The sequence below is a fragment of the Lactuca sativa genome, chromosome 2 (genome assembly GCF_002870075.4).
Source record: "Lactuca sativa cultivar Salinas chromosome 2, Lsat_Salinas_v11, whole genome shotgun sequence".
Taxonomy (NCBI): domain Eukaryota; kingdom Viridiplantae; phylum Streptophyta; class Magnoliopsida; order Asterales; family Asteraceae; genus Lactuca; species Lactuca sativa.
The window spans coordinates 187254910-187264499 of NC_056624.2; the positions used below are offsets into that span (position 1 = coordinate 187254910).

At 33.8% G+C, this 9590-nt stretch overlaps 2 protein-coding genes across 4 annotated transcripts; both read left to right on the forward strand.

Annotated features, from left to right (window-relative positions):
- The first annotated feature begins 913 nt into the window (after positions 1 to 913).
- Positions 914 to 4513, forward strand: LOC111889317 (uncharacterized). Of its 3 annotated transcripts, XM_042899335.2 has the most exons (13): positions 916 to 1031; positions 1171 to 1389; positions 1748 to 2622; positions 2786 to 2824; positions 2918 to 3043; positions 3128 to 3250; positions 3337 to 3423; positions 3521 to 3609; positions 3698 to 3806; positions 3885 to 3977; positions 4057 to 4155; positions 4228 to 4290; positions 4376 to 4513. In XM_042899335.2, the coding sequence occupies exons 2-12, from the start codon at positions 1314 to 1316 to the stop codon at positions 4264 to 4266; spliced, it is 1755 nt and encodes a 584-aa protein (XP_042755269.1). In that variant the 5' UTR covers positions 916 to 1031; positions 1171 to 1313; the 3' UTR covers positions 4267 to 4290; positions 4376 to 4513. The 3 variants fall into 3 exon arrangements, with proteins under 3 accessions (XP_042755267.1, XP_042755269.1, XP_042755268.1); XM_042899333.2 differs by lacking the exon at positions 1171 to 1389 and having other exon boundaries at positions 914 to 1031; XM_042899334.2 differs by lacking the exon at positions 916 to 1031 and having other exon boundaries at positions 1038 to 1389.
- LOC122194467 (ubiquitin C-terminal hydrolase 13) lies at positions 4368 to 5816 on the forward strand. The gene is made up of 7 exons (XM_042899758.1): positions 4368 to 4553; positions 4658 to 4765; positions 4849 to 4920; positions 5138 to 5194; positions 5389 to 5457; positions 5568 to 5681; positions 5742 to 5816. Exons 1-7 carry the CDS (start codon positions 4368 to 4370, stop codon positions 5814 to 5816), a joined length of 681 nt encoding a protein of 226 aa, XP_042755692.1.
- The last annotated feature ends 3774 nt before the right edge of the window (positions 5817 to 9590 follow it).

Genomic DNA, 9590 nt, shown 5'->3' on the forward strand with positions numbered 1-9590 from the left:
GGGTTTACCCGTTAAGTCCCTAAAGTTTTTGTCGGGTTTTATGGGTCCCTAAACTAAGATATGACATGCTCTTTTAGTCCTTGTCAACCTATAATAGCCGGTTCAATGACCTTTTAGACCAAAAAAACTCACATTGTGCCCCTATAAAGCAAAAAAAAAAAATTAGTTCGATGACATTTTAGACCAAAAAAACTCAATTCGTACCTCTCAAGAAATCGATCGCTGCTCTTATTTCCGTCTTCACCCTTGATCGTCACACACCCTCACCGAAGATCACAACCCTCTTCCTCTTCTAATTGATTCTCGATCACAACCCCCTTCCATTATTTTCTTTAATTCGATTTCAGCTCTTCAAGGAATTGACCCTCTCCTTCCTTCTTCTCTATTCAAAATCGCCAAACTACCTCTCCTTCTCCCTCTGAGTTGTAGGTTTGATGGATGCAATGTTAAGAAGGATGTGTGGGTTTGATGAGGTTCATAGATAAAACGAGATTTAATTTCTTTTTTTCTTCGAATTGAGGATTTAGAAGAAAATGAGATTTTTTTTTTGTTCGAATTGGTCCTGATTTTATTTTTTTGGCTTTATAGGGGCACAATGTGAGTTTTTTTTGTCTAAAAGGTCATTGAACCGGCTATTACAAGTTGATAGAGACTAAAATAGCAGGTCATATCCTAATTTAGGGACCCATAAAGCCCGACAAAAACTTTAGGGACTCAACGGGTAAACCTTAGAAAGTTCGTAGGGCATTTTTGTTATTTCCCCTATGTTTATATATGTAAAGTATTGAATTTAATTAATAGTTTCTTCATTCTTTATTTTAAATTTTATTTTAAAAAAATAATTATTGTTTTTAGTATTCAATCTTTTATTTAATCAACCCGTGTAATAAATAGTTTTACACTGGTATCCATTAAAAAGAATGCCAAACATCCTCATAATTTCCCTACAATGGTCCCTCTAGAAACTACGTTGATCGGACATTATTCACCTCACTCGCAACGTGACAATAGTCAATCCACAACCATTAGATGTACGTCTCTCTTTCTTTCGGTGTTTCGAAGTTTCAGTTATTGCTGTTATGTAAATCTGAATTACTCTGAAGTGTTGTTACGATCGGTATAGTGACTGCGTTATTATTGATTCTTTGTATGGTTTTCTGATCGTGCTAGGGTTATGCATGGAATTAGGGTTTTATTTTTTTAATTTGCCGGGGACGAGGCGGTTTTTTTTGGAAGGGATTATGGATGGTGGATCCACCGCCCGGATAATTACTATTTAATTTTTGTTTATTTGACATCAAGAAGACACGGAGATGCTTGCTCAGCACACGGAGCCACGGGACCCGGTGCAAGTTGATGCATTGCTCGATGGTACTCAGCCTATAGAAGGTTGTTGCCTCCTTTATCCGGCCATCATGACTCGTTTTTTGTTTTGAAGTCTGTTTGCTTCCTTTATCTATCACGAATGGTCCAAAACCTCTAGTTAGCTATTTGCTCTTGATGTACTTTTTGATGGACTAGTTTTTTGCTAGTCTTTTCTTTGGTTTTTCTCTATATATAATATCCAGTCGTTCTAAAAAAAATCTATAATGAATGGTTCTTTTTTAAACCTTGTTTCAAGAATGAAAGAAATAAAGGAATTTCAGTTGAGGCTGGGAAGTGTTTGTGTGCATGGTATATTGATATGTGGCCTGCTGTGTTCTTATTTGGTTATTTACGTTTTGTTTTTATAATTTGAATGCATTAGTTGAGGATGGTGGTGGTGCTGCTTTGAATGGCATCCCAACTGGTGGAGGCAAGGGTGATATTCTTGATGGCCAAAAAACTGGTGATATGGCTGATTTAGATGTGGGTGGAGGCGATGGTTCATCTAATATGGCAAAAAAGCGGAGAATTGTTGAAGTAGTGGATGAAAACCCAAGGTGTAATGATTTACAGCTTGAACATGTGAAGCCTTATATTAACAATGTGAGCCTAGTCAATAAAGGGGGTCCTCAATGGTCTCGTGTCCTTTGTGGTTCTTGTACTGTGGAAGAGCAAGAGCCGGACTTTTCCTACTTTAATGACAGAATTCGTAATCTGTGGAAAGCACATGACATTGAAATTGAATATATCATGAAGAAGCTTAAGGGTTTTTATATTTTCATATTCAACATTGATGAAGGTATGTTAGATGCTCTAGAAAAAGGACCATGGACCATCGGTGATGTCCAAATTGTTCTCAAGAGGTGGGGTCCGGGTCACTTTCTTGACAAGCATAAAGAAGATAAAAAGAACCCTGTTTGGATTCGAATGTATGACATGCCTTGCGGGTTGTGGAAGTTGGATGTGGTGAAGATCATGTCTAGCATGTTTGGTATTCCTATAGGCGTTGATGTTCATACAAGACATATTTGTGAGATTGGGTCGCATACAGCTGAATATGCTAGAGTTTTGGTTGATGTTGACACAACTAGAGATCTGGTTGGTGGGATTTCTGTTTCATTCCCTAATGGTAATGGATATCTGTTGTCCGATCTTCGAATTGAGTACCCAATTAGTAGGTGTTCTTTTTGCAAGGCGTTTGACCATACTGTTAGAAATTGTGTTGGGGCGAAGGACAAAGCCAACAAGCTCAATGAGGTATGTTTTTCTCATGCTATTGGCTGTCTGTTCATACAGTTGGTACCTGTGCTGTCCAGTATTTTTTTTCTTCTTCTTTTTCGGGGCATGGGATCCAAAGTTTGAGTTTTTTTCTTTTGGGGCATGGGTTCCAAAGTCTGAGCTTGTAATTATCTTTTTCCAGATGCATTTGAAGAAAGAACAACAGGACGCTACTATCAAGGTGAGTTGGTAGATGATTAGTGGTGGAGATATCATCTATTTCTTTCATGAATTTCGTACTAATAATCATCATTCATTTAAATTACATGTGTAGGTTGCGGTTGCTCGTGATCAAGACCTGGTTGAACAGATAGGGAAGGATATATATTTTGATCTTGTCGACCATAACAAAGTTTGGAGCTTTTGTGTAGAGAAGCAAATGCCATTTAACAAAGTGAAGGTATTTCTTCTATATATATAATTTTTTATTTTTTTTTAATAAATTTGTTATGGAATATCATGGATTAATCTTACTGGCCTGCAGGAAGAGGTTGCTAGAGCATTTGGTGTGCCTGTTGAATGTCAACGGTTCTGGACATGGGCAAAGAGACAGAACCACACATACCGTCCTTATAGGCCTTTAACACGCCTAGAGGAAACAAAATCGGTATTTCTTGGTCATTTTATGAAAAACATGGTCTCCAACCATTCTTAAGTTTTTGTATCCTTTGACATTGACACTGACAACAACAGGTTGGGGAGTTGAGGGTGGCTTACAATAAGATTGGTAATGCTGAAGCTGAACTGAATTTATTCTTGGAGACAACTGTGATTGGCCCGGTAATTAATAGTGTCTTGATGCTTGCTTGATTCTGGCATTCTGTCCTTGACCTTTTGTTCAGTAGTTGTAAAAAAGTAATGTCTGTCTGGTTTTCAGGATTCGCGTCCGCTTCCTCCACCTCACATAAGCAAAGAAGATATACTTGTTTTCTTCAAGCTTTATGATCCTGACAAGTTACAACTCCGGTACTTTCTTTCAACATGTTTATTGTCTTTTTTTGGTCTGGTAGTCGTGTAACATGTTATGATCTTCACATTATGTACTTTTTTCTAGATATGTTGGTAGGCTTTTTGTGAGGAGTTCTGGAACACCAACTGAAATTATATCAAAATTAAATGAGATAGTTGGATTTAGTCCGGATGAAGAAATCGAACTGTATGAGGTATAATATTACCTCTCATGCTCTTGCTTGTTTACTAATTACTATTTGTGAGTTGGTATTTATGTGCACTCTCATCAGGAAATTAAATTTGACAAGTATCAAGAACTAGAATTTGGTTCATGTGTGATGTGTGAACGTCTTGACAAGAGAATCTCATTTAGATCTAGCCAGGTATTATTAGTCTCAACCTTCCTATCATCAATAAGTTGGCTACCTATATGTGAAGTGGAACATTTTTTTTTCTTTTCAGATCAGGGACGGAGACATTATTTGCTTTCAGAAACTATCCCAGATTGAATACAAATACGCTGACGTTCCTTCATTTCTGGAACATGTCAAAAATCGTCAGGTCTGCTATGCTTAATCAAGAGCAATGTTAAGTTTTTGTATTGAAGTATCCGTTTTTTCATTCCCTTTGCAGGTGGTTCGTTTTCGATCTCTGGATAGGCCTAATGAGTAATGAGGATGCTTTTATTCTTGAATTGTGAGTTTGACTTTCTCATTTGTGTACCTGTACCCATCACATGTCATTGTTACTGTTGACCAAAGTTATCGTTTTGAATGAATAGGTCAAAGTTGCATACATACGATGATGTGGCTGACAGAGTTGCTGAGCGACTTGATGTGGCCGATCCATCAAAAATCAGGTTTACTCGTCACAACTATTATCTTAAAAAGCCAGAGTCCAACCCAATCCAGTATCGTTTTGAAGGACATTTGCCAGATATGCTACGCCACTACATTCAGGTTTCTATATATCTGTCACTTATGCCACTTTCACCAAGAGAATTTGGTTTGACGAAACATACTGAAGAATCCCTCTTTTTTTTTTTATACTATTTGGGTAACAGGATTATGGTATTATGTATTATGAAGTGTTAAACACCAGTCTGCCGGAATTACAACATATGAAAACCTTGAGGGTTGCATTTTACGATGCAACCATTACCAAGGAAGAGGTATGTTAAAATTTAAAATCTGCAAGTCTCTGTATTGTCGGCATATTTGCTTGGGTTTTGAATTCTGTTGTGGTTGCTTGCAGCCTGCCATTCACAATATTAGCCTGCCTAAGCAGAGCACTGTGGGAGATGTTCTCACTGAAATTAAGAAAACGGTAATAGTTACTTTCGATTTTGATTAAACTCAACTTGCATTTACATTAATGTGAAAGTGAAACCTCATTTTGAGTTTCTTGTATGATCCATGCATTTCTATTCTGAAGAAAGAATAGAAATGTGGTTGGTATCAGCAAAGGACGTGATTTTTTCTAGCTATGTGCTGTTTGTTGTGTTTTTATTATTCACGAGCTTGTAATTTGCATGTTTAAACAGGTCAAGACAGATGCTGAACTTAGATTGCTTCAATTACGCAGCCACATGATTTATAAGGTACGCATTGGATCAACACTGTTGATTTTGAAATCTTGATTTCCATCGATCTTCTAGCAGAATGCTCAGCTACTTGAGATTTGAATTAATAGCCAACACCAAGTTGAGATATATTTCCAAGTCAATTGTTCTGTGTTGATGTACTTTATTCTCCTTATATATTTTTTATTTTCTTTTCTTGTTGTCACACACAGGTATTGACACCGGCTGCGACAATTGAGGGTATAGATGACAAATACTGGACATTATTACGTGCAGAGAAAGTAAATTTTTATTTTCTGTCACGTTCCTTGATTAATAATACATACAGTCTTGTTGGGCTGGAGAATTGGAAAATTAAGTATTAATGTTTACTTTTGTTTTGTTACCTTAGATTCCAGAAGAAGAGAAGGACATGGGAACCAGGGATCGGCGCATTCATGTGTACCATTTCACCAGAGAGGCTGACATAATCTCCAGTTTCTTATTAATTATTCCAATCCATAGCGTATTGTATCCGTTGAACTGTTAATTTACTTTATCATATGGTTGGATCTTGGATTTGCAGCAGGATGTGCAAAACTTTGGGCAACCTTTCTTTCTCGTAATTCGTGTAAATGAAACTTTAGCTGCTGTTAATTAATTAGGTTTCATCATAATGACATCTGACTTTGGCCTACCTTTTCTCTATCAGTGGAAGTTTGCATTTGTATATCTGTCAAATGTCAAGTATCTACAAGATTCAGATATTGTATCTCACCCTTTTCTGGTTTGTAGTTTGACTTTGCCATTGATATATACCTAGCTTGTTCATTTCTCATAGACTCGTACTATCATCATCACCCTAGCTGGGTCAACTAGTTCAGTTGACATATTATTTTATCTGCTTCTTTCTAGAGAACAAGAGACAGTGATTTGCTGCTGCCACCGTACCTTGGGTTGGAACATACTCGGAACACCAACAGGCTACAGCAACTTGGGTGCCTAAATTAGTCTTTTCCTTTCCTATGTTGGATGTGGGGACATGTAAAACGGTTGACCTTGTTTTAATGTCTAATGCTGACCCTCGTTAAACTATAATTATGTTTCAGGTTTTACTACTTTTTATTCAACAAAAATTTATCATCAACAAACTTTAAACGTCTTGCAACTAGGGGATTACCCCCGTAACCTTAAAGTTAACTATACAAACAAGTAGGTCTGGCAATCGTGTCGTGTTCGGGTTGGCGTGTCGCAGGTTCGCGGGTTGGCGGGTCAAAATATGCCAACCCAAACACGACCCATTTAAATATACAAGTCACGGGTTGGCGGGTCACGAGTTGGTGGGTTTGGAACATAAACCCATATATGACTCGTCAACCCATTTATTTATACAGCTCACAGATTGGCGGGTTCGTGGGTCAGATTTGGGTTCGTGGGTCCAAATTTTAGACATTTAAGTATTAAACATCCAAATGAAAATTAAAAGCATTTATAGAAACATGCTACAGACTTAACCTTATAGGTTATGACTTACGACCTTAGACCATCGACTACGAGTCAAAATGTCAAAACAGTCAAATGATCTATGAATCAGTGGTATATATTATATAATACTTATTAAATATTAATAGTTAATACATAAATACATTTAAAAATAAATTAATTTTTTTATGAAGAATATAAACGGGTTGGCGGGTCAACCCATTTATTTTTTGAAAAACCAATATATGACCCGTTTAATAAACGGGTTGGTGTGTTAGCGGGTTGGCTGGTTGAAAAACTCAACCCAAACCCATTTATTTCGTGTCGTGTCGCGTGTCGTGTCGAGAATTGCCAGCCCTACAAACAAGTGCATTGGTAATTTATAAAGTAAAATAGACTTTAAATATATAGAGAGAGGTAGGTTCAAATGTTTCTCACATATATTGTGTGTTACAATGCACCAATAAGAATTTAGTAAACATTAAATGTATATTAAATGATATCCATACTTATAAATCTCTTTTATGGAAAGTAATTAAATTTGTCATTAATGTCAATACTAATATTCTTTCAAAGTGAGTTCATATGTAGAATAATAAGAGTGTATTTCAGCATAACGAGAGTAATTCTACTAGAATACACCCTTAGTGCTGACAGAATGTTATTGCTGACATAAAAACCTAGACACAGATTTATTCTGAAAGAATGTTATTTCTGACATAAAAACCTAGACACGGATTTATTCTGAAAGAATGTTATTGCTGACATTAATGACGAATTTAATTAGTTTCCATAAAAAAAAATTATAATTATTGATATCATTTAATATACATACAATTATGGGAATCATTTAATATCTCTCTTTATTTAATTAAATAATAATTAAATTTTACTAAATTCCTATTGGTGCATTCTAGCACACAATAAATGTAAGAAACAATTTAACCTAGCCCTATATATATATATATATATATATATATATATATATATATATATATGTTTAGGTTATTTTGTTTTCACTATCTATTGTGTGCATCTATGATTGATTCTGGATCAATCATTTTAGTTATTTTAAGAAAGTAATTAATTCATATTACATGTTGAAGATATAATGAATATTAATTATATTTTCAGCATTTAATATGCATTAATTACTTTCTTAAAATAATTAAAATGATTGGTCCAGAATCAATCATACATGCACACAATAGATACTGAAAACATTTGAACCTAACTCTCTCTCTCTCTCTCTCTCTCTTTCTTTCTCTCTCTCTCTCTCTCTCTATATATATATATATATATATATATATATATATATATATATATATATATATATATATATATATATATATATGAAAAAAATTAACAGAGAACCATAATTATTGGTTTTCTAAGAAACCAATTTTTTTTTCAAATTCTAAAGTTTTTTCTTTATCGAAAAAAAAACTAAAAATATCTAAATTCATAACATAACATTGTGAATGTTAAATATATTTTTCGGATTCACCGTATGAATTTAAATTCACATTATAAATTTGACAAGAATTTTTTTTTTTTGAATTTGATATTATTGAAAAAAAGATAAAAAGTTATGAATCTCTTTATTTTTTTTTGGTAAAAAATAAATTTTAAGGGGGTGTTTGGCTTATCTTTTGAAGGGCCAAAAGTTCTTTTTGAAAAAGATAGAATGCAAAAGATGTTTGTTAAAACCATTTTAAAAGCTACTTTTTGATTTTTTATATAAGAAAATTGACTTTTTGGAAAAGTCAAAAAATGCTGTCTTTTTGTAGCTTTTGCCAAAAGGACTTTTGGCTCCCAAAAAGATAAGCCAAACTCCTCATAAATATTGGAAAAAAAAAGATTGGTTCATTGGTTTCTACGTTAATTATGTTTTTTAATTGAACCTCACACACACATTCTCTCTCTCTCTCTCTCTCTCTCTCTCTATATATATATATATATATATATATATATATATATATATATATATATATATATATATATATATATATATATATATATATATATATATAGAGAGAGAGAGAGAGAGAGAGAGAGAGAAAAAAAAGTTCAATAGAGAACCATAATTATGGGTTATTCAAGGAACCAAATCTTTTTTTTAATTTCTAGAGCTTATTTTTTATCGAAAAAAAAAATCTAAAAATATCTAAATTTATATATTAACATTGTGAATGTGAAAAATATTTTTCGGATTCACCATGTGAATCCGGATTCACGTTGTGAATTTTCGAAGATTCACATTGTGGATTTGACGTAAAAAAAATTCGAATTATATATCATTAGAATAAGGATAAAAAGTTATGAATTTCTGTATTTTTAGTTTTTTTTTTTTGATAAAAAATAAGTTCTAAAAATTGAAAAAAAGATTGGTTCCTTGTTTAATTATGGTTCTCTATTGAACCTCATCATATATATATATATATATATATATATATATATATATATATATATATATATATATATATATATATATATAAGGGAGAGTTCAATCGAGAACATTTCTTATCGTCAGAACATTTTATAACAAATTTGGACCACACAATTTTTTTAATTAAAATTTTATAATACTCTTCATATAAATCGAAAAATAGTTACAAACAATTAAAAAACTCACTAACTAACACCATTCACCACTTAACCAACACCACCCACCGCCACTACTTACCACCCATTGTATGAGGGTTAGTCATATTGTGGTGGTTGGGCCCAATGTGCGAGCTAAGCCCAATGATATGTACGGTAAGTGATATTTTGGGGACTCACTGAACTTTGTTCTTATTGTTTTTATGGTTATGGTTTCAGGTACTTCCGGTTCGAAAGGGAATGGCCCAACTTGATCGCAGCGCATCCAACCATAACTTGATGATTTTGGGATTGTACTCTGATAATTGTTTTATTATGATATACTTTTGAATGTTGGAAAAAGATAATT